This window comes from Gorilla gorilla, chromosome 17 (genome assembly GCF_029281585.2).
Source record: "Gorilla gorilla gorilla isolate KB3781 chromosome 17, NHGRI_mGorGor1-v2.1_pri, whole genome shotgun sequence".
Taxonomy (NCBI): Eukaryota; Metazoa; Chordata; class Mammalia; order Primates; family Hominidae; genus Gorilla; species Gorilla gorilla.
In genome coordinates this window covers 53,410,580-53,434,730 of record NC_073241.2, presented here as the reverse complement: position 1 = coordinate 53,434,730, position 24,151 = coordinate 53,410,580, and the positions used below count along the sequence as shown (strand labels likewise).

Here is a 24,151-nt window from a genome sequence, read left to right as displayed (position 1 = left end):
GGCCACGGAGGGTGGATCACCTGCGGTCAGGAGTTCGAGACCAGCCTGGCTAACATGGTGAAACCCCATCTCTACTAAAAATACAAAATTAGCCGGACATGGTGGCGCATGCCTGTAGTCCCAGCTACTCGGATGGCGAAGCAGGAGAATCGCTTGAACCCAGGAGGTGGAGGTTGCAGTGAGCCAAGATTGCGCCGTTGCATTGCAGCCTGGGCAAAAAGAGCGAAACTCTGTCTCCAAAAAAAGTAATTATTTTTTAATTTGAAAAATAACCACATACTCCATCCCCCTCTAATTTAGTTGTATTTACTACCATTTGATATATGCCCGAGAAGATTGTTTTAATTATGTGTGTTGTTTTGGTTTTGACATAGAACGTGAATTCCTAAAAATTTAAGGTCAAGATTACCAATCGTTGTGAATTAAGAAATTTACCTTTTGTTCTGGAGTACCTGTTAATAATGAATTGCTTTTTTCTTGTCCGTTGGAAAAATACCAAGTGTTGTGAATTAAGAAATTTACCTTTTGTTCTGGAATACCTGTTAATAATGAATTGTTTTTATTTTGTTCATTGGGAAAATACTGAATGATAGCTGTTTATGTTTCACATGTAGATTATGATAATAACACATATAGCCTTCCCAAGTAGGTAGATTTGGTTTAGCAAATCATACCGTAAACAGAGTCACATGACCAATGTTAGACTTGGGATAAGTTATCTGTAATGCAGGTGGTGAATGAAATATCTGTAATACACAAAGAGCTCCTATGTAGTGAGAAGATAATTTAGTGGACAGATGATGTCACCACTGACAATGAGCGTTTTTATCTTAGTATGTTTGTACTTTATAAAAATAATAAATAATTTAAAAAATTCTTAAAAACTGACATGTAGGTAAGAAGTTGAACCTTCATTTCTGAGAAGCCTTAATTGTCCTAGGCATTTTCATTAGTGCAGATCTAGCTGCCAGCAGAAGGCGAATTGTACAGCTGTGTAGCTTCGACTTGCAAGATTTGCCCCAGGTTACACAGCTGGGCGGTAGCAAGAGTTTGCACTGTAGCTCTGGTTTCCATTCCACGGTTCTTTTATAGCCTCTATGAAAGAGATGACACCTCCCTGACCTCCTGCCAAGTATAAGGATGTCTCAGTAAATATATGCATGCACACACACAAGACCCAGAAGAGCTCATGTGTGTCTCATGAAAATCAGGAGGCAAACCTGGAAAGCATGAAACGCCTGGCAGCCAATTCCAGATGAAGCTTAATTTTGCCTACCTTTGTGTTATCATCTTGTGCTTTTTTTCAGAGGGCCTCTGTGAGCAAACAGTGTTGAGTGTCTAGCCTAGCAATCCACAGAGCAGATGCAGGAGGTGGGCTCAGTGTCCAGTGGGTAGATAAAGGAGATCTGTGCAGTTAGGTAAATTTGTGAGGCTCAGCTTCCAAATAACGTACAATTTCTTTTTTTTTTTTTTAAATGGAGTCTTGGTCTGTTGCCCAGGTGGGAGTGCAGTGGCACAGCCTCAGCTCACTGCAACCTCTGCCTCCTGGGTTCAAGTGATTCTCCTGCCTCAGCCTCCCGAGTAGCTGGGACTACAGGCATGTGCCACCACGCTCAGCTAATTTTTGTATTTTTAGTAGAGACGGGGTTTCACCATGTTGGCCAGGCTGGTCTCGAACTCCTGACCTCAAGTGATCTGTCTGCCTCGGCCTCCCAAAGTGCTGGGATTAGAGGCATGAGCCACTGTGCCCGGCCCAAATAACAGGTAATTTCTGCCATCCAAATAACGTTTAAAGATTTTGGAGATCGTGATCTCCTGACCTTCACAACTTTCATAACAAGGGGGATTCAAGCACAGCATTTGTTAGTCAACACTTCTTTAATGAATTTGGTTCTTTGGGGTCTGTCTACAATGCTGTGTAGCAGGGAAATAATGGTGTGCTAGCAGGTGGAGCCATTTGCATCACATAGATGAAACCACTGTGAGACTCTTCATTTAAAAATCAGTTATTGTGCTGTTGTCTAGATAGTCGTAATGTCATCTGTATGGTTGAAAATAGAACCAGGACATATCACTGCCAGTCCCTGGTACAGGGTGTGTTCTCTCTGTATGAAGAGAAAAAGGAAGCATAGAATGCAAGATAATGACCCTCAGATAAACTCCACGGAGAGAGAATCACTGAGCTGTGCTTTCAGCCTGAAAATTCTGATTGCTGCTCTCGTCTGTTCTTATTTCTGCCTGGAGTAACACTGCCATCCAACACCATTCGGGAATTCTCTCTTCTTTTTTTCCTGGCAGAGAGAGTGAAATTTTTAAATATGGAAACACATCCTTTTCAACACAAATTATTTTTTTTAACTGAATCTCCTACCTAATTTTTTTTTAAATTTCTCTACTCCCTCTGCTTCTTCAAATAACACTGCAGAAGATTTAGCATTTTCTTGATGATTAGACTGTGGACTATTTTTTGTCTGTTCTTGACTTTAGAGTTATAAAATTTTTGTTCTCCACCCTATTCTTGAAACAATACAACCCTTTTGTTTTCAGAAGTAATCACAGAGATCCATTCTGTCCAGTACAGTTGCCACTAGCCACGTGTGGCTTTTGGGCCCTTGAAATCTGGGTAGTACGACTGAGAAACTGATTTTTTTACTTTTTTTTTTTTGACACGGAGTCTTGCTCTGTTGCCCAGGCTGGAGCGCAGTGGCGTAATCTCAGCTCACTGCAACCTCCGCTTCCCAGGTTCAAGTGATTCTCCTGCCTCAGCCTCCCAAGTAGTTGGGATTACAGGCACCCACCACTGCACCTGCTAATTTTTGTATTTTTTAGTAGAGACAGGGTTTCACCATCTTGGCCAGGCTGGTCTCGAGCTCCAGACCTTGTGATCCACCCACCTCAGCCTCCCAAAGTGTTGGGATTACAGGCGTGAGCCATGGCGCCCGGCCTGATTTTTTACTTAATTTTAATTAACATCAGTTGTAAAATGAAGCAGAAACTGTTCTTCCATTAAAAACGACTGTTAAGACTAGATTTCATGTTAACTGTTTAGTAGCTTAATTGAGATATGCTCTAAAAGTGTAGGATACACACTGGATTTCAAAGACAATATGGAAAAAAGTATAACATCATTTTTTGTATGTATTTATATGTTGAAATGCTAATATTTTGGATATACTGGGTTAAATAAAATAAATTACTAAAATTGGTTTTGATTTTTTAAAATGTGGCTACTACAGAATTTGAGATTATACATGAAGCTCTCATTGTATTTCTCTGGCTGGATTTCTTGACCCTGGCACTGCTGACATTGTAGGTGGGTAATTCTTTGTTGTGGAGCCTGTCTTGTTCCTGGCATGATGTTTAGCAGCATCCTTGGTCGAGCTGGGGTGCCTTTCTGTGCCCTGACTGGTGGAATCCTCCAGCCTCTGTCTGAAACCCTTCCTTAAGAGGCCTCTCTCATCTCCTATTTTTAGAATTAATTGTGAGACAGGTCTTTATATTAGCCACCCTAATATAAGCATTCACCTGCAGTAATAGTCCTTCTCTCTTGAGTAGCACAGAATAAACTAAATTCTTTACAAAAGAGGTAATGTCTAATAGGTCGTATACATTCCAAAGCGTCTGCCACAAATACTTAAACTCCCAGTTGGTGCTAGCCATTGTCCTAGGCAACAGGGCCACAGCAGTAGACAGAATATGAGTTCTCATGGAGTTTACATACTGTTTGGGGGTAGGAGGTCATCAACACATCAGCAAGAGAGTGTACCTTATGTCACATTGATCAGTGCTGTGGAGGGGGAAGATGAAGCAGGCCAAAGTGCATAGCAGCTGGGGGAGCCGGGGGAGCTGGGGGCAAGGATGTTATTACTCCTGCCATCTCAGGCCCTCTCTCCGATATTCCAAGACCCCCCTCATGCCCACTGTTCGCCACACCCCCAGCTTTTGTTTCTCTAGCTTTGCACGTCTCTTAGCACTGCTTGTAAGAGATGTTTTCCAGACACCTTTGCCTCGCCTCGGATCAGTCCTCCTGCGTGGCGGTCTTCCAATTTCTTTTAAAAGTGGCACCTGGGCCAGGTGTGGTGGCTCACACCTGTAATACCAGCTCTGTGGGAGGCTGAGGTGGGTGGATCACTGCATGTAAGGAGTTCGAGACCAGCCTGGCCAACATGGTGAAACCCCATCTCTACTAAAGATAACAAAAATTAGCCAGGCATGGTGGTGGGTACCTGTAGTCCCAGCTACTCGGGAGGCTGAGGCAGAAGAATCGTTTGAACCCGGGAGGTGGAGGTTGCAGTGAGTCGAGATCATACCACTGCACTCCAGCCTGGACAACAGAGTGTGACTCTCTCTCAAAAAAAAAAAAAAAAAAAAAAAAAAAAAACACCAAAACAACAGTGACACCTGAGCCTGAGTCCCAGCTCAGGTTGCCCTCGGGAACGCTCTGGCTGCTGCCCCATTGTGGCAGTCTGAGATTGCACCTGTCTTCTTGGCAGCCTCGTCATGCTATGGGCTTAGACTGTGGTCAGCAACTGAGAGGTCATTTACAAAGCCATGGCTTGTGTGCTGCGTGGGTGTCTTGTGGGCCGGTGTTTCTCTTGCTGCTTCCCATCAGTTTATTGCACAAAGTGTGGTCTCAGTGAGGCAAGGCGCTTGGCTCTGCGTGTCCTACAGAAGAAAATAACATGGGCTCTGTAACGGCTGTTTACCTTTCAAAACCCCTTCCCCTCTGCTTTCTGGTTATGTTCTGAATAGGTAATGAATGTTGCAGATAATCTGACTTCCTTATAAATGAGTAATGATTACATTCTCATAAAATCACAGAAAGTTTTGTGCATAAAAATGAGTATAGGATATTCCCAGGTGGGACTCTTGGCTGACAGTCCTCTGACAATTTCTAAACCGAGAATAATTACAAAGCTCGAATGTCTCTCATCTTCTGCCTCCAAGATATTTGTTGTTCTTGCCTTTCTGCTATTCTTGCCTTTAGTTAGAATGGTAGCACACGGTCTATACATTTAATGTCAGCGTTTGTTGGGGGTGAATGACAGCCCTCATTCCCTCTTCACAAGCTTCTTTCAAGCTCATAGCTCTCTAGGTATGCTACACTTTGGATGGACTTTTCCAAGACAGTAGAAGGAAAATTTGGCTGGGCGCGGTAGCTCACGCCTGTAATCCCAGCACTTTGGGAGGCCGAGGCAGGTAGATCACCTGAGGTCAGGAGTTCAAGACCAACCTGGCCAACATGGTGAAACCCCGTCTCTACTAAAAATACAAAAAATTAGCCGGGCATGGTGGCAGGCACCTGAAATCCCAGCTACTCGGGAGGCTGACACAGGAGAATCGCTTGAACCCGGGAGGCAGGGTTGCAGTGAGCTGAGATCACACCACTGCACTCCAGCCTCGGCAACAAGAACGAAAGTCCATCTCAAAAAAAAAAAAAAAAGAAAAGACCAAAATAGATGGAAAATTTAATTTACATACATCTCTAAAACTATATTATACATGCAAAGCATAGATAATGGCAGGGATTCTTATTCCTGGTATCCATTATTCGTGTCACAGAGATTGATAGTCTTGGATAGTGGGGAATGTGATTTAAATACCATCTGTGGCCACTTATCCAGCAGATTGGTTAGATGGCATATCTGCCAAATGAGCAGTATGTGTTCCTAAAAAAGAAAAAGAAACTAGAAGAATTCCACCATGGATTATTGACTTAAAAATGTAAATTATATTAACTTCTATAATCCAAATTAATTAGTTTAATTTAGAGGTTCTTCAGAAGATAATTTTTAAAATATCTAATATTTTAGCTACATGGATGTATTTCAGAAGGCAACTGGAAAACTTTTTATTATTTTATTATTTTTTAGTTTTTGAGACAGAATCTCGCTCTGTTGCCCAGGCTGGAGTGCAATGGCGTGATCTCGGCTCACTGCAACCTCCACCTCACGTGTTCAAGTGATTCTCCTGTCTCAGCCTCCTGAGTAGCTGGGATTACAGGCGTGCACTACCACACGTGGCTGATTTTTGTATTTTTAGTGGAGATGGGTTTCACTATGTTACCCAGGCTGGTCTTAAACTCCTGAGCTCCAGTGATCTGCCCACCTTGGACTCCCAATGTGCTGGGATTACAGGTGTGAACCACCACACCCGGCCAGCAACTGGAAAACTTTCATAATAGTGTTCTGGAAAGTTGGCCTGGGCACCTCTTGCACCACCCCTCATTCCTGATGGTGCTGCCATTCTGATCTGTGGAAATGGGGTGGCTCCCTGCCCACCAGGCCTGACTCTGATGTGCTGCTTATCCAAGCCACAGACCTTCAGCCCCAGGCAGCCGTCATGACCCCTTGGCTACTTTCGAACACCTACAGAGGCTTCGAAGATGCTCTTTCTGTAGAGGTTAATTTGTTTTCCAGTCTACCCAGAATTGCTCAATTTTGTTCAGTGTTAGTCTCCTTGGGGAAGTACTGATGTATGTTACAGGGCCTAAATACTTTTTACTTTTTATTTTTTTTTTACTTTGGCTTTTACTTTTTAAAAATACTTTGGCTTTTATGAAAGTTTTCTATTTTCCATTTCATTTCTTAAAAACCTGTATCTAAGCTTTGTGATGGCATTTTGTTTACATCATTTAGCAGCTAGAGAATGATAATGTATTAAGTATCAGAACATGGTAGGTGTGCCATAAATCCAACAACAGGGTCAGATGTGCCATAACGTGAAAGGATAGTGGATCTCTGAGGTGGTCCAAACAGCTGGATCCCAAGGACTGGGAGGACTGAGTTCAGATCAGAGCAATGCTGAAGACAGAGGAGCAGTTGATTTACTACAGAATCTTTCAGGGGCCAAAGTAGGTAGCGGTGAACAGGTGCAACCCTAGATTAGCCCTGCTTAGTCCTGTCTGTGATGACACACATTTTTAAAGGGTCTTTCTGTGCCTGCAGCTCTCATGTGAATGAAAGCAGTTCTTCCCTCCTGCTGACAATGGCATTAGAATGAACTTTATGTTTTTCTTTTCTTTTTTCAGAACAAGTTTGCCTTCTCCTATGTTTTCCAGAAATGACTTCAGTATCTGGAGCATCCTCAGAAAATGTATTGGAATGGTAAATTAATGGTTTTGTCATATGATATTAAGCAGATATGTTTAATCGCATATTCTTTAGAAAGGAACCTAAAAGTTTGCATTAAAGTGGTGCACGACAATGTTTATGGGAACGTACGAGAATCATAAATTGTGAAAAGTCGTAGGTGACTTTTTTCTGACAAGAATTTGAGCTGCTCTAATGGCTTTAGTGTGCATTTTTGATGTAAAAAAAAAAAACAAACAGAAACTGAAAATGCCATGTTTCTGTTGACACAGCACATTTATATTGCCCCATAGACTTACCTAGAAACTCTCAGAAAGAACAGACAACCCCACAGTGGAGAACAGAATTTCACTTACACTTCTGTGCACAGAGCAAGTTTTTGTATTTGGAATTTGTAAGTGTGGTATATTAAATATTTGGAATATGTCTCTGCTTAGTTATCTGTGCAGGTGGATCTGATGTGGGGGGAGGTAGGGAGATGGCAGCATTTCCTTTCATAGAAATCCTTGGATTCCCTTTAAGGTAGTAGTCAACACCACCACCCTGATGTCAGTCAGGCTAGGATTCTGGGTAAAGTTCTCATAACTCTTCCTAGTGTGACCTTGGACCACCGAACATGTAAGTCATGTGGCACAAAAGAATCTGCCTGGACATTACCTTTTAACATTTTGCAATTGAATGTGTACCCTGGGAGCACTCCAGAACTTTCCCTGTGCTGGGAAGTACAGTCACCTCATGCACACTTCATTCTGCGGCTTGAAATCCTGTCCGCTGCAGAGGTACCCACTTTGGCATTTTTCTTTTCATTTTCTTTCTTTTTTCATTTCATTTCTTTTCATTTTTTTGAGACAGGGACTCATTACCCAGACTGGAGTGAAGTGGTACCCTCATGGCTCACTGTAGCCTCAACCTCCCCAGCTCAATTTATCCGCCCACCTCAGCCTCCTGAGTAGCTGGGACCACAGGCGCGTCGTGCCACACCTGGCTAATTTTTTTGTATTTTTAGTAGAGAAGGAGTGTTGCTATGTTTCCCAGGCTGGTCTCGAACTCCTGGGCTCAAGCAGTCCTCCCACCTCAGCCTTCCAAAGTGTTGGGATTACAGGCCTTAGCCACCATGCCTGGCCTCTGGCATTTTTCCAATGTCTCTCTTCTCTGAGTGGATAATGAAATCTGAAACTTCCTAAATGTAATTTCCAAGGAACAAATTTCATAAACATTAATTTTAAACAAATATTTTTTGACTCCTGCATGGAGAGTAATTCATCTAAATTTCGGAGCCTGATAATGTAGGATCTAATCCCCGCTCTCCCGCTTCCTGGCTGTGAGACCCCAAGCAAGTTGCAGTTCCTACCTGAGTAGCATTCCATCCAGTGTAGAACTAGCATCATAATTTGTACCTTGGAGGTGGGTGTATTGAGCGATAAATAATTTATGTAAAATGCCTGGAACTATTCCTGGTTTAACATTGCGCTCAATAAATAATAGTTCATATTATCATTAATCACAGCTGAGAATGAGACTTGAGCTCTAATTTTAGTTCAATTCTATTAGGATTCAACAGGACAAAGCAAATGTATATAGACAGATGACAGTAACACACGTTTGTCTCTTTGGAACTGAAAATTTCAAGATAAAAATTAGTATTTATTTGTATTCTGCAGAGTCGGTATTTTTCAGACCCTTAGTTAAATATGTTTACCTTTATGATCCAGTATGCAAATATGTATATATGCATGTCCTTAAAATTAAAATCAGTTTCACAAAAGAATGCTCATCATTACTACAAATTGTATTTTCTATTATATTAAAGTAACATTGCTTCCAGCTCGTTAAATTTATTTTACAACTTGTTAATGAACCAGACCCACCATTTGAAAAACACTGCTGAGTTACTATAGAATTTGTACTGTATCTTTGTAAGGTTATTTGGTCAAAGGAGTTTGTATGAACATTTCAGATATGGTTTAGTCTTTTTGGCCACTTTAGAATATACAGTTTTCTGTATTTCTGTTGACTGATTCCTTTCTCCTGCTCTCTCCTGTTTCACTGGGCGTCAGCTGTAGTGTTGGTGTTATGAATTTGTTCATGAAGGTGACTAGCAATCTGTCTAGTTTACGTCCAAATCGAGACTAACCATTCTTTTAAAAGATAGGAGATGATGTTATGTTGGATTGCACCTGCTATGTTCTGAAAGATACTCTGTTTCTCTAGAATGCGGTTTTACTTTTATGTTTAGGCACAGAACTTCTTGTGCAAGTAAATGCTTATGCTGAATCATAAATAAAATACAACAAATAAACATAGAGCTGTTTGGGTTGAAAGGGTTCCATAGAATGTTCTGAATCATATCTAGAACTTACTGATTCAAAGCATAGAGAGAGAGCTTCAGGGGAAGTCGTGTTTTTGGAAACTTCTTTCTGCTGAGGTTCATAGGAGACAAATGTTCTGGAAGAACATTTTTATTAATGTGGATTGAAAGGAGATCACCTAGCTTTTGGAAATATTGTTCTTTGGGCACTGTCTGCTGTAGGACCTTCTCTCTTAGGCAGCAGACACAATCAAGGTATAAGCACTAAGCGACAGTAAAGATTAAAAATGAGGAGTCTTGAGAGAGAAATACAAATATTACCCCCCTTTTTTTTTTTTTTTTTTTTTTTTTGAGTCGGAGTCTCACTTTGTTGCCCAGGCTGGAATGCAGTGGTGCAATCTCGGCTCACTGGTCTCCACCTCCCGGGTTCAAGTGATTCTCCTGCCTCAGCCTCCTTAGTAGCTGGGACTACAGGTGCATGCCACCATGCCCAGCTAATTTTTTGTACTTTTAGCAGAGATGGGATTTCATCATGTTGGCCAGACTGGTCTTGAACTCATGACCTCAGTTGATCCACCCACCCTGGCTTCCAAAAGTGCTGGGATTACAGGCATGAGCCACCGCGCCCGGCCTGCATGTTTCTGATTCTATCACATTAATCCAAATACTTCACTTCGTGTCCTTTTTGTGGGGGTGAAACTGAGTTCTAGAAGCCATGTGTATACCTTCAGCTATCATCTCTCTTCCCTTACCTCCATTTACCCAGCTTCTTAATTTGTTAATAAGTCCTAAGAGTGGAAGAGGAAATTTGATACTGAGCCTTAGCTCTTCCTGCTCTCTGTTGTTGTGAGGAGCGTGCCAGGACAGAGTGCGGGGTGTAAGCATCCTGCGGGTGACAGCCCCACAATTCCACACTCAACCAGAGTCCCCATCCCATCTTTTTCCATAACAATTAATGCCCCAGATTTGTATGCTATGATAATATCATTTTATGGTGTACCGCTATTATTATTCAAAATATGTGGCTTTTCTAAATTCACAGTAAATATTCTTATCTGCCAGATATGGTCTAGGTCTCACTTTGTCTTAGGAAGGAAAGGAAGAGGTTCTTCTCCATGCATTTGTCATCTTGGCCCCCAGTGTCCGCAGCCCCATCCCCAGCCGGGCTCACTCTGCCCTATCTCCTCCACTCCCATGCACCTGCACGTTGTACTTTACCTTTTTCCAAATAGCATTTAGCCACTTTGATTTCCAATACTGATGACATCCTTCTTTTCTTCTCCCAGTCTGTTTTGAGCAGGATTGTGTTATCAAAATGTCAGATTATACAATGTGAAATGAATACTTTACTTAACTGGAATTCAACCCTTAATCTGTTTGTGGTTGAAGCTTTTACCAAACAAACAAATCTCTGGCTCCTGAGAACTAATCCTGACACTGCTTAGTCATTTGAAGCCTTTGCTTATTTCTTTCTGCTTGTTTCCCCTTTGTCACAGGACTCTTTAATCCGAAAGCCTCATGTCCTGTGTGTACCCTGTTTCTGTCCTCCTCTTCTCCTCCATCCCTGTGCTCCAGTGGCTTTCTCAGCAGGGCTCAGCCAGAGGTTAGGTCATTGGCGTTCATGCTCAGTGACTTAGGCAACCAGCCCCAGGACCTCAGCACAAAATTTGAGGAGGTACTTGAGCTCAAGGCCATGTGCGTGCTGCCCTTGTGTGTGTTCAAATGTCTTGGAGTAATAGAATAGTCCTGGATTATTGCAAGAGGTGACAAAGGTCTGGTATATCATGAATACCGACTACTTAAAGGGAAAGAAAAGTGTTGTATCATTCTTTTAAAGGTAGTGGAATCCACATACCATCGAGTTTTGATTGCCACTGTCATTCTGTTAAATAAATACATGAGCAAGCTACTCTTCAGTCATTGAAAAGCTTATACTTCTCTGTCTCCTTTAATTTGTATTTCCATTTTATCCTTCCTATAGGATAACTCAGTTAACTTCGTGTCCTTTTTGTAGGGGTGAAACTGAGTTCCAGAAGCCATGTGCATACCTTCAGCTATCATCTCTCTTCCATTACCTCCATTTACCAAGTTAACTCAATTGTTTTAATCTCTGAGGGTCTTTTATCGATTACTTCATCATACTTCATTACTGCAGAAATATGTATAAAAATTAAAATTTAAAAAGCTATATTCTATAAGACTTTAGTACTAAAGGTTTCTTTGCATTGTTATAAATGTTAGTATTTGATTACAATTGTAAACATTATAAAATGTATGAAAATATTAACAAAAGGTAAAATGTTTTTTCAATTGGGTTTAGATATCTGAGATGAATATCACTTGCTGCTAGAATGAGATAGGATCTTCAGTAACAGTTATGTTCTTGTTTTTGAATAGATGCAAGGATTGAGAGCTTTGCTCATATTAATAGACAGATGGGAGTAGGAGTTTTTTGGGTTTTTAAAAAAATGTCCAGTAATGTCATTCAGTTCTTTGACCCCCTTCTCAACTATATGCCAAAAGTCAGATTATATTACAAAATTTTTTTGTGTGTGATTTATAAGCTAACAACTCAATTAGGACTCCCTTCAGTGTTACTAAAAACACAACTTTGAAAAACTCTAACTTGCACAAGGTTTTGTTACCTTTCATTAGTCATTGGCTTCTTGGCCTCCGGGAAATACACCAGAGAAGCTTTTCCCAAGCTCTCTGATCTCAATTCATTGAACTGTTTTTATCACTCAGTTGTACCTTGCAATACTGAGAAGGGGTTGAGAAAATTGGAATATTTTTCACTGAAGTAAACCTTTGCCAGTATGTTTTTGATAAAATGCTTTTATCTCACCATGAATCTTAAGATGTTTCCCACAAACTGAAAGTTTAGCTCATTCATTCCAGTACAGACTGTCTGCTACATAGCCATGGGGCCAGACCTCATGCCCAGATATATCACAGGGTCAGAGTAACTGTCAGAAGGGATGAGATATTATTTCTGGAATCAGATAAACATGTGATACCCTATATGCCACCATGACAACAGTGTTATTCTTGCATTCCAACTCTAAGATAGATGCGGAGCTAGATAAGATTTGGAGCTTTGCCAAATCTGGCATGTTATAAATACCAACTAGAGAGACAGAGGATAGAAGGAGCAAGATAGTTAGACAAAATTTGGTATCTCTACCCCCACAGTCTACAGTGGTCTAAGATCAGAATGTTTCAACCTAGGGAGAAATGGCTTGAAGACCCTATTTCTCATGTCGTGTCTTTCTCTTAACTGAAACAGGACGTCAAGGAGCCCTAATGTAAGTTAATGGTTCTTGAGTAGAAGAGGCTTTGCTGATAACAGTACTGTATCTAAACTTCCCTCTCTGGTGCCCTGGAGGTTTTCACATTTCCAGGTATAAATACTATGCCAAGATTCAGGATGGTAGGAGATTAAGTGCTTTTTTTTTTTTTTTTTTAGTAGCAGAGGGCAACCGTGAATGGGGAAATGAGCAAAGAGGAGCAGCATGGTCCCTCCAGTGCAGGTGCCTTCTGAGACTTGCCAGTTTCTAGGAAAAAATGCATGTGGAAGTAGATTCCCTTAAAGCCACAAATGCCGAGTGATCCAGGGCAAGCTTGCAGCCCATGCTTCCATTGTCTCTCCACATTCCTGTGTAGGTGTTGTCCAGCCTTTATGAAGTCCCCTAGCAGGAGGGCTCACGCTACCTCCCAGCTCTGAAGCTCTTCAGCTCCTAAGCAGGAAGAATAGGAAAGGAATATCATTATGTTCATTAGCATTTTCCTTAGAGCTTTTCTTACCTTCTTCTCCACGTTTTCCCACTGGTTGCACTGAGGTGCCCACACTGTGGTTCAGTAAACATGATGAGCACACCGCCTTTTCCCACTCCGTGGCGCCTTCCTTTCTGCCTGTGTGTCTTTCACTCTGGCCCCTGTTGTCCCCCATGGCTGGCCTGTGAGGACTGAGGACAGAAGGCACGAGGGCAGCAGGCTTTTTTTCAAACTGCCCATCCAGAGCGGCCGCAGGCAGCTATCCCGGGACACCTTAGAGTAACTCATCTGCGTGTAATCAGTGGTATTCAGATGGCAAGAACCTCATGCAGTGATAAACTAATAGATGAGATGCTAGGCATCGTGTGGAGGGGAGGGAACTGAGCAGCATGAGATGGGGAAAGAAAGACATTTGGCCCTCCGATGCCCTCAAATGTAAGCACAGTGAATTTTTTCATTATCGGTAGCTGTGGGAGGTAGAGGTGTCATAGAGGAAACATCCAGTGCCATCTTCATCTTGCAGGAGGCACGGCTCTGTCCAGGGGACAGCTGACTGCCGCCAGCCCCCGGCTGTCAGTGGAGCGAGCCCTGGGGACCCACCAGGGCTTAGGTCACACACACGGGGGAGCACCCTGCCCACAAGCTGCTGTCTGGGCAACAGAGCAGACACACCTAGCCTAGCACTTGAGGGAATTTTTCTCTCTATAACCCAGGTCTAAAGTAGTTGCACTTCTATCCTGTTACAGTGGTTGACTTTACATTTATACAATATTTTCAATTTCAGTTGAGCTCAAACTTGGCCTTGCTCTCAGGTTTCTCTAGTGCTCAAGTGAAAACACAGCCTTCTCTCCTTCTTCTCAGTTTGTCAGCCAATGAGCAGTTGCAGTTAGGAGTTTCTGCAGTTTCATCATTGGTTGCTATTAATTTGCATGGATAAATTTAAACTTTGCTATTAGCTGGAATTGCTTGGCATAAATGTTTTAACTTTCCCAGCTGCCTGAAGCTCTCAATGATAGAAGTTTCTAGGCAGTGTTTCTTCCTGAAGCTTGATCTTCATAATGTGAATTGTTGTTTTTCTTGTTATTGGAATATACACACATATTGGTTGTATACATTATCTAGAGAATGCAGCACCAGACTTCATTGGATTGGAAGTGAAAATGATGTATCAGTGAATTTTCAAGAGGTCTAAGAGGGAAGGAAATAAAATATACCTTGTGTCAGCGAGTTTTTCACTACCTCTCTAGGTAACTGTAGGTTTTAGCAATTGAAATAATTGTAAGATTATTTAAAAATAATTACAGATGATGGAGGCAATACAATTGCAAGTAAGTTGCTATATTTTAAAATAGCATGTTACACTCTTCCAAGGTCCAGGTTGTTTCTAATGGCAATCTGGGTTCTGCCTCTCCTTCCCTCTCTGTTATTTGACCCAGCCATGTGCCTTTCCATTTTCTTGAATGCGTTCATTCTGAGTTACTAAAAGAAATGGAAAGCTGTTTAAATTATTATAGATTACAACATTGTATTAAAAGAGGCTTTTAGAATTTTAGCAGCTTTTCAAATGATTACAAAATAAATCTACTTATTGAATTGATGATAAACCCACATCCTTTGTGCCTTGGTCTCCAGAGTTCACACCACCCTCTTTGTCATTGGCTTCAAACCCCTGGAAAGCCTGGTGGCTGGTGTTGAGCAGCCCGTGGCTGTGGACAGATGCCTGCCCCATCCTGCCGTGCTGTGTTTTCCCACAGAGCTGGATGTGGAGAAATGGCAGTGCACGCAGCATTGCTTTAGAGTTGAAAGATTGCATCCCTAGGCCAGTATTCCTGAGAAAACAAAGCAGAATCTCTTTGAGGGAAGAACTCCTGTCTTATAAATACTAAAATGTCATCCCTGGTCCATCTGTTCCTTCCTCAATGAGTATGCGATAGTCCTTAAGAGTGTTTTTCAGGAAAAACAAATTCAAAATCAGACTTACAGGTAAAGCTCTTCCTTTCTTTAATGAATAAACTTTTAAAATTTCTTTATGATCAATCCCACCCTGCTGTTGTGTACAATAAAGGGAAATGGAGAAAACAGGAAGAGAGCTGAGCCAGAAATGGCATAGTCTGTGTCACCTCCTGGCTGTCACTGGTTGCCACTGCAGTGAACCCCTGCCATCCTGGTGTTTGGATCCCTCCTGGCCCAGGCTTCAGGAAGGGCAGCACCCTGTCCCTCACTCCCTCACCTTTTAAGCCCAGGTCCCTATGCCATGCTGCTTCTGTAGCTTCTCTGCAGCTCAGCTGCCCCTGGGTCAGGGCAAAGTATCCCAGCCATTGAGTCATACTTGTTTCCTGCAACCTTGGAGGACTTGGAGATCTTGTCTGCATTATTAATAACAGTGATAATAGTAGCATTTATTGCTCACTTAACAGATGCCTGGCACTATTCTGAGTGCTTTATATGAATGAATTCATCTCATCTTTACAAGCCTGGTGAGGTATGTAATGAAATTGTCCCCACTATGGGGAAAGGTTAGGGACTTGCTGGCTGCCACGCAAGCAGTAGGTAGTACAGCTAGGATTTGAATGCAGGAAGTTTGATCTCAGAGCTCATTTTTTTCCCCTTGGTTTTACAATTATGGCAAAATATATATAACAAAAAAGGCACCACCTTCACCATTTTTAAGTATACAGTTCAGTGGCATCAGTACACTCGCACTGCTGTGCTACCATCACCACCGTCCATCCAGAGAACTCTCTTCAGCTTGCAAAACTGAAACCGTCCCCTCGAAACACCAACTTCCCTACTCCCCGTTCGTCAGCCCGGCAACCACCATTCTACTCTCTGTTCAGAGCCCTTTCTTATTTATTTATCTTTAGCAACCTTGCCCAAGAAGTAGGAACCTCTTCTTTTAATTTCCTGTCTCTGGAACTTAGGAGTGGACTAATCTGAATGTATTTTGTTGCTCTTCTTTTTCCATTGTATTACTTCTACGCCAATTTTTCCTTATCCATTTTATGACTAGCATCAATGCAAATGTGTGTATTATAAGGTGCACCAGCTGCTGCGGTATGAGGCTGTTAGTTTCCCTGGCCTTTCCTTTTGCCTGTCTGAATTTTTTTTTTTTTTTTTTTTTTTTTTTTGAGACGGAGTCTTGTTCTGTCGCCCAGGCTGGAATGCAGTGGCATGATCTCGGCTCACTGCAATCTCTGCCTCCCAGGTTCAAGCAATCCTCCTGCCTCAGCCTCCCGAGTAGCTAGGATTACAAGCACACACCACCATGCCCAGCTAATTTTTGTATTTTTAGTAGAGACAGGGTTTCACCATGTTGGCCAGGCTGGTCTCGAACTCCTGACCTCGTGATCCACCCACCTCGTCTTCCCAAAGTGCTGGGATTACAGGCCTGAGCCACCTTAGGTTTTAAAGTAACATCTCATTTTACTCTTGATTAGAAGAGCAGTACATGTTCATTTTAGGAAATCTGGAAAATACAGAAAAGCAGAAGGAAGGTTATTAGGATTCCCTATGCCCCCAACTCCTAGAGATACCCACTATTAACTTTTTGATGTTACTATCTTCTAGCATTTGTTTCTATGTCTATAAAAACATATTTAACAAGATTAGAATATTTTTGAACATGTTGCTTTATAACCTGTTTTTTCCGATTTTAAGGTGAATATTTAGAATGAGGAAAAATCATCAAAAGTTTTGAAGTGTAAATATCACTATTACCACAGTAACGTTGTTTGTGTCTAGTACCACAAACAATATACATCCAAAATTGTTACAAACTCTTTAATTGCCTTAACATTCTTCTGTACTTTTTTTGCTACTCTTTTTTGGCTTTACATTCTCTTTTATCACATGTGACTGCGACTATGATATTTTCTGTAGCAGGACTAGAAAGATAATTTGATCTTTCCTAAAGTATGATTCATCAAAATTCATTTTCTTAAATTTTATTTTATTTTTTAAGACAGGGTCTTGCTGTGTCACCCAGGCTGGAATGCAGTGGCACAAACATGATTCACTATAGCCTTGATCTCCTGAGCTCAAGCAAGCCTTCTGCCTCAGTCTCCCAAGTAGCTGGGACTACAGATGCACGCCCCCACACTTAGCTAGTTTTCTGATTTTTTTGTAGAGACGGGATCTCACTTTGCTGCCCAGGCAGGTCTCGAATTCCTGGGCTCAAGTGATCCTCGTGCCTTGGTCCCCAAATTGGTGAGATTACACATGTGAGCCACCATGCTTGGCCTAATTTTATTTTTTAAAAGACTTTTATTTTATAAAGTAGTTTTCAGTTTACAGCAAAATTGAGAGGAAGGTGCAGAGAGTTCCCACACACTCCCTGGCCCCACACGTGCATAGCCTCCCCATTGTCAGCATCCCTCACCAGGGCGGCCCATTTGTTACAATCGGTGAACCTGGATGGGTGCAGTGGCTCATGCCTGTAATCTCAGCACTTTGGGAGGCCGAGGTGGGCAGATCATGAGGTCAGGAGTTCAAGACCAGCCTTGCCAACGTGGTGAAACCTCGTCTCTACTAAAGATACAAAAAATTAGCTGGGCATGGTGGCACGTGCCTGTAGTCCCAGCTCCTTGGGAGGCTGAGGCGGGAGAATTGCTCGAACCCAGGAGGCGGAGGTTGCAGTGAGCCGCCATTGCACTCCAGCCTGGGCCACAGGGCGAGACTCAGTCTCAAAAAAAAAAAAAAGAAAAAAGAATTGGTGAACCTGCGATACATCATCACCCCAAGTTCATAGTTTATACTAGGGCTCACTCTTGGTGTTCCGTGTTCATGTAATGACATGTATCCAACATTGTAGTACCACACAGAGTGTTTTCATGCCTTAAAAATCCCCTTTGCTCTGTCTGTTCATTCCTCCCCCTTACCCTGGGCAACCACTGACCTTTTTACTGTCTCCATAGTTTCATCTTATCCAGAATGTCATACAATTGGAATCATATCGACTTTTTTCCCCTTAGTAATAGGCATCTAAGTTTCCTTCATGTCTTTCCATGACTTGATAGCTCATTTCTTTTTAGCACTGAATAATATTCCAAAAGTAACCAGTTTTTTTTACTCAGCATTTAGCTGTGTTAACCACATGCATTATTAAGCAAGACCTTTGTCTTCAAAGAGCTCTCCATTGAAGGAGGCGGGAAGTGCAGTGTGTGACAAATGCCTGAAAAGGGAAAGCTCACAGGGCAGTGAGAATGCAGGGTGGGGGCAATGAGAATGCAAGGTGGGGGCAGTGAGAATGCAGGGTGGGGGCAATGAGAATGCAGGGTGGGGGCAGCGAGAATGCAGGGTGCATCTGGGGCAGGGCACACCTGCAGTGTTCCCCTCTCTCTGTGAGGTGATGGGGGGATGTAGATGGGGTATAAGATAGTGTCCGTTTCCCAAGGAATTGTATTACTATACATGTAGCAAGATAAGCTGGTTACCACCCATACCATAACAGTAGGTAATAAAATCTAATCTCTGATCAAATGCTCAGTTGTGAGCAGTACATTTTGGTACACTAGCAGTTGGAAAGAGTAGGAAATCAGTGAGTGCTACAAAACTTGAGGAGGAAAGACTTGAACTGGGCCTTAAAATCTGGGTAGGACATAGAGGAATAAAGGGAAGAGAGAGCAGGGCATTCCAGGTTAAGTGGTTGTAATGAGGCTTTTACTGCAGTACCTGGCACATAGTAGGTGCTCAGTTAAATACGTGTTTAATGAAAGCATAAACATGACAGAAGGAACAAATTGGGAATAATACACCTCTTTTAGCATCAGAGATGTTGACTGTCATGCAGCATTGGTGGCAGTATAAATTGGTTAAGGTGTTTTGGAAAGCATTCAGCTTGGTAGTATCTGTAAGAAAAAATAAATAAATTAAATGAGCATGCTCTTGACCCAGAAACTCCACTTTAGAGAAATCTACTTGAAATCCATATTTGCCTATATTCTTAAAGATATATGATTAAATAGTTCATGGTATGTCCATATATGGACTTTGTTTTAAATTTAACAAACACACATATAGCATTACCAATGTGCCCAGAATTATGCTTTATGATAGATACTATTATATTAGTACTTAGTACTTATTGATGAGGGAACTGGCACAGGGTTTAACTTGGTCAAAGCTACACAGCTAGTAAAGGTGAACCCAGCAGTGGAACTCAATCTGGTTCAGTGGTCTTTAGCATTATACTATCCTGTGATTAGAAAGAACTGGAAAGACTCGATGTATGTACTTTACATGTGTATAACACCCTGCTAAAAGATCCCCAAAACACAGTGAAGGTGTAATGATTCAATACACAGAGCTGACATCATGCATTAAAACAAATCTTGGCTGGGCACGGTGGCTCACGCCTGTAATCCCAGCACTTTGGGAGGCTGAGGTGGGTGGATCACCTGAGGTTAGGAGTTCAAGACCAGCCTGGCCAACATGGTGAAACCCCATCTCTACTAAAAATAAAAAAAAATTAGCCAGGCATGGTGCTGCACACCTGTAGTTCCAGCTACTCAGGAGGCTGAGGCATGAGAATCGCTTGAACCTGGGAAGTGGAGGTTTCAGTGAGCCGAGATCGCGCCTTTGCCCTCCAGCCTGGGCAACAAGAGCAAAACTCTGCCTCAAAAAAAAAAAAAAAGAAAGAAAAAGAAAAATCTCTGTGTGTGTGAATATAAATCAGGAGTATGTATGCATATGTGTGTAAATACATAGGTATGTATCCCAAAGTGTTGCTGTTGTTTTGTCTCTGGGGAGAGGAGTGGGAAAGGGAAGTAAAGAGACATTTTCATGTTTTTATTTCAATATTATTATATTTTATACTAAGACAGTTATGTATTTCCCAGTTAGTTTTTTTAATAGAAAAAAACAATAACAATAGTTTTTATTGAAAAATAGAAGGCCAGGTGCTATGGCTCACACCTGTAATCGCAGCCTTTTGGGAGGCTGAGGTGGGAGGATCGGATCCCTTGAGGTCAGGAGTTTGAGACCAGCCTGACCAACATGGTGAAACCCTGTCTCTACTAAAAAAATACAAAAATTATCCAGGTCTGGTGGTGCACATCTGTAATCCCAGCTACTCCGGAGGCTGAGGCAGGAGAATTGCGTGAACCTGGGAGGCAGAGGTTACAGTGAGCCAAGATTGTGCCACTGTACTCCAGCCTGGGTGACAGAGTGAGACTCCATCTCAAAAAAAAAAAAAGAAAGAAAGAAAGAAAGAAAAATAGAAGAAAGAGAGCCTGGGACATTTCAATTAAGACAAGCCTTGGCAGTCACAGTTTTTCTGACTTGTGCCCAGTAGTGAATCTCTGGGTTTAATGAGCTCTTAGAGTGTATGTAGTTGAGCCTTTTATTTCTCTATATACATTCCTGTTTTCCGTCGTCTCCCCAGTGATGCAGCAATAAATTTACCATTTCTTTTCATTAGCCTGAGCTGTTACATGTCTGTTTTCTGCAGTATTTTATGGTAATGAATGAGCTTATTTTCTTTGAATGCGCTCCAGTTTCAGTTCTTTGCAGGTTGCATTATTTTTAATTGAAAATCTCAGTGGGAATATGGATATTTAGGGGGAAAAGTCAGAGGTAAGTCAGGTGGCATTCAGCCTGACTACACCTCAGGACTGTTCACCCGCCCAAGTAACCAGCCAGCAGGCCTCATGAAAGACCTGATTCCCAAGGGAATGGTCGATAGAAGTTTGGGAAGATTGTCAGAATATTCCAGTAAATACCAAGATAAGTGTGTTACTTAATGAATTTTGTAAAGGTCTCACCAGAATATTGCTTGCTGGTGGCACATGGTAAACAGAATTGAACAGTTGCAGTTGAGGTCAGAAACTTCCTACCTAATTGTTAAATTATTTTTGAGAGTCGCTTGTGATGGAGGCATTTTGGCAGACAGAATTTAAAATCTATTCTGTAAAATATGCAGTAGCCTGCTAGTACCCTAGACCATAATTTATACTAGATTGGTGTGCTCAGATAAGCTCGGTGTTGTCATATCATTTCATTTCATTGTCATTTCAAAAGCTGTGAAATTTCTTTTGGAAAATTACTCACAAAAATGGTATGTGTGGTTAATCCTTAGCCCGTTGTTACAAGATAAATGTAGACATATTGAAGTTTTAACACATATATTTGAACAGACAGCAATTTATGACTTGAACAGCCCCAGACCTGAAGCTGTTCCACACTCCACTGAGAAGGCAGCACACTCCACTGAGAAGGCAGCACACTCCACTGAGAAGGCAGGAAGGGGAGCTTTTACTTTTATAAGGTGTTCTTTGAGGGAGCCAGACAAAGAAAGTGTATTCATTTGGTGAAAGTGTAACGTTCCTAGATAGAGGTTAGTTTGGCAGTTTCTGATTGGTGAGGCTTAAGTCAACAGGGGAGAGGGTTTCAGCGGTTTGCTTATGAAGGAACTCAAGGCACTGGAGCCATCTCCAGTAATTAATGGCCCTGCAGTTAATTATTTTAACACCACTATGAAAAATTTCGTTCTGTCTCCATTGCCTTTGTCTCCCATTTCCTAATTCTGATGTAAGGCAGACTGATGAAGAGTCATCTGCTCATGCTCACCAGCAGATAGTGAGCTCCCTGGAGCCAAGGAGAATGTTTGGGCAGTCTTTGTATTTCCTCCTTCAAGGCCTAGAAGGATATACTCCGTGGTATTAGGTGCTCTGGAAAGAATTTGTGAAATTGAACCAATATTGATGAAATTTCATGGGTTGCTAGTTTCTGTTCTGTCCTTTCCAGGAGGATGTTATGTAAAGATAACAATAGGTTTGTTTGTTATGTATATGGGACATAACACTTTCAATTTTCTGGTTAAATAGGAACTATCCAAGATCACGATGCCAGTTATATTTAATGAGCCTCTGAGCTTCCTACAGCGCCTAACTGAATACATGGAGCATACTTACCTCATCCACAAGGCCAGTTCACTCTCTGATCCTGTGGAAAGGATGCAGGTATGAGCCAAGGGAGGAAAAGGTCTAACTCTTAGAGACCTTGCTACCAACCCAGCCCCGAACACACACACGTTCACACAATTAGTGTTAAATTCAATATGAGGTTGGGCAATTTTATCAAAGCTCAGTCCGCATGTCTGGAGTGTCCTCTGGTTAGGGTGACACCATCGTGCAGAGACCGATGAGTATTGCAGGAGAAGCGGGAGGTGGCCCATTAAGCAAACCTGGATATTAGTGGGTTTTGCTAAATCCTTTTTTGTGTGTGTGTGAGACAGAGTCTCGCTCTGTCACCCAGGCTGGAGTGCAGTGGCACCATCTCGGCTCACTGCAAGCTCCGCCTCCCAGGTTCCCGCCATTCTCCTGCCTCAGCCTCCCGAGTAGCTGGGACTACAGGCACCCGCCGCTAATGCCTGGCTAATTTTTTGTATTTTTTTAGTAGAGACGGGTTTTCACCTGTGTTAGCCAGGATGATCTCGATCTCCTGACCTTGTGATCCGCCTGCCTGGGCCTCCCAAAGTGCTGCCACCACCGCGCCCGGCTGGCTTTTGCTAAATCTTTAGTTGAGAAAGTAGTGTTGTGTTAGGGGAAGAATTCAACCTTTCTTCTTTCAGACTTTCTCGGGGTGTTTCCAAGAAGAAGTTAACACATACACACACACACACAAAATAGAAAAATATGTTTGTGCTTACTTGTGTATATAAATATATATACATTGCTATATGTTAAAAGACGGCAAGGAATTGCACTTTTTAATGTTTTAGATGGAAGACTATATGTTGTACATGGATGGACTAGTTAGAGGTAGAGTATAGTGGACACATTGTTCTCCTTCAACAAAGCAATAGCATTCTAAACTGAGTCTTTCTGTCCTTTCATTTATATAAGTCAGCATTTTCCAACCTCAGTGGACTTAACACCAGTTAAGTTGTGGAGTTTTATATCTCTTTCCCCAATCCTGGAGTGTCATACTTTTAAAAATTTTTAAATGAATTAAAAGTAACTTTGCACTTGAGGGTTTTTTAAAAGTCCTTGAGAGAATTTGTAGCACTGTTAGAGTGTGAGGAAAACCATGGTTGGGAATAACACTGTAGGAAGTGACTGAAAGTAATTTTCATTCTGAATATCCAAGTTTCCATGTCCCACTGCTAGAGCCATATTAAAACTCCAAAGTAATGAAACTCCTCAAAATAATTCTGTAAATTACTGTCTTCAGTAAAATTTCAGTTCCTAAAAGAATGCGGAGCGAGCTTGGCTATTTTTGACTTGTTCTCATGCTCTGTCCCACAGTGTGTAGCTGCGTTTGCTGTATCTGCTGTTGCTTCTCAGTGGGAACGGACTGGAAAGCCTTTCAACCCACTGCTGGGAGAGACTTATGAATTAGTGCGGTGAGGCCTTTCACTTGCATGCTTTATATAGCGTTGCAGATGAAGAGGAGAAATACATACATATTGGTCATCACGAATAACAATTATATAGGACTGGAGCAAGTTAACAATTTTGATGTTTGTTTCTAGGATAGCTATTATTTTAGAGACTGTCAAAAATACTGAAACATATATAAAAGGTACCATTATAAGAAATAATTGCAAGGATTTTTGTATTCCTGATCACATGGGATTAATCACCCTCCTTTTTTCCTTATGTAGATTATAAGACATGATCGAGTTTTGTTTTTTTTTATACTTTAAGTTTTAGGGTACATGTGCACAATGTGCAGGTTAGTTACATATGTATACATGTGCCATGTTGGTGTGCTGCACCAATTAACTCGTCATTTAACCTCAGGTATATCTCCTAAAAATAATCATTTAAAGTTTATTAGCTGGGTTGTGGTGGCACAGGCCTATAGTCCCAGCTACTTGAGAGGCTGAGGCAGCAGGATCTCTTGAGCCCAGGAGCTCTGGGCTGTAGTGCACTATGCTGGCCAGGTGTCTGTCTGCACTAAGTTTGGCATGAATATGGTGACCTCCCAGGAGAGGGAGGTCAGAAATGGACGCAGGTCAAAACTCCTGTGCTGGTCA

General features: G+C 41.9%; 1 protein-coding gene across 8 annotated transcripts in view; it reads left to right on the top strand.

The window, feature by feature from the left end:
• The window catches only part of OSBPL1A (oxysterol binding protein like 1A), a 235,375-nt gene that overhangs the window by 194,208 nt on the left and 17,016 nt on the right, over positions 1-24,151 (top strand). For 5 of the 8 annotated variants that reach the window (XM_063699127.1, XM_019013908.4, XM_055368594.2 and 2 more), the window contains 3 exons: positions 7,031-7,106; positions 21,996-22,130; positions 23,418-23,515. In XM_063699127.1, coding sequence (XP_063555197.1) covers positions 7,031-7,106; positions 21,996-22,130; positions 23,418-23,515 — 309 coding nt within the window. The remainder of the gene's footprint in view (positions 1-7,030; positions 7,107-21,995; positions 22,131-23,417; positions 23,516-24,151) is intronic. The other 3 variants (XM_063699129.1, XM_063699128.1, XM_055368595.2) reach the window with 1 other exon arrangement.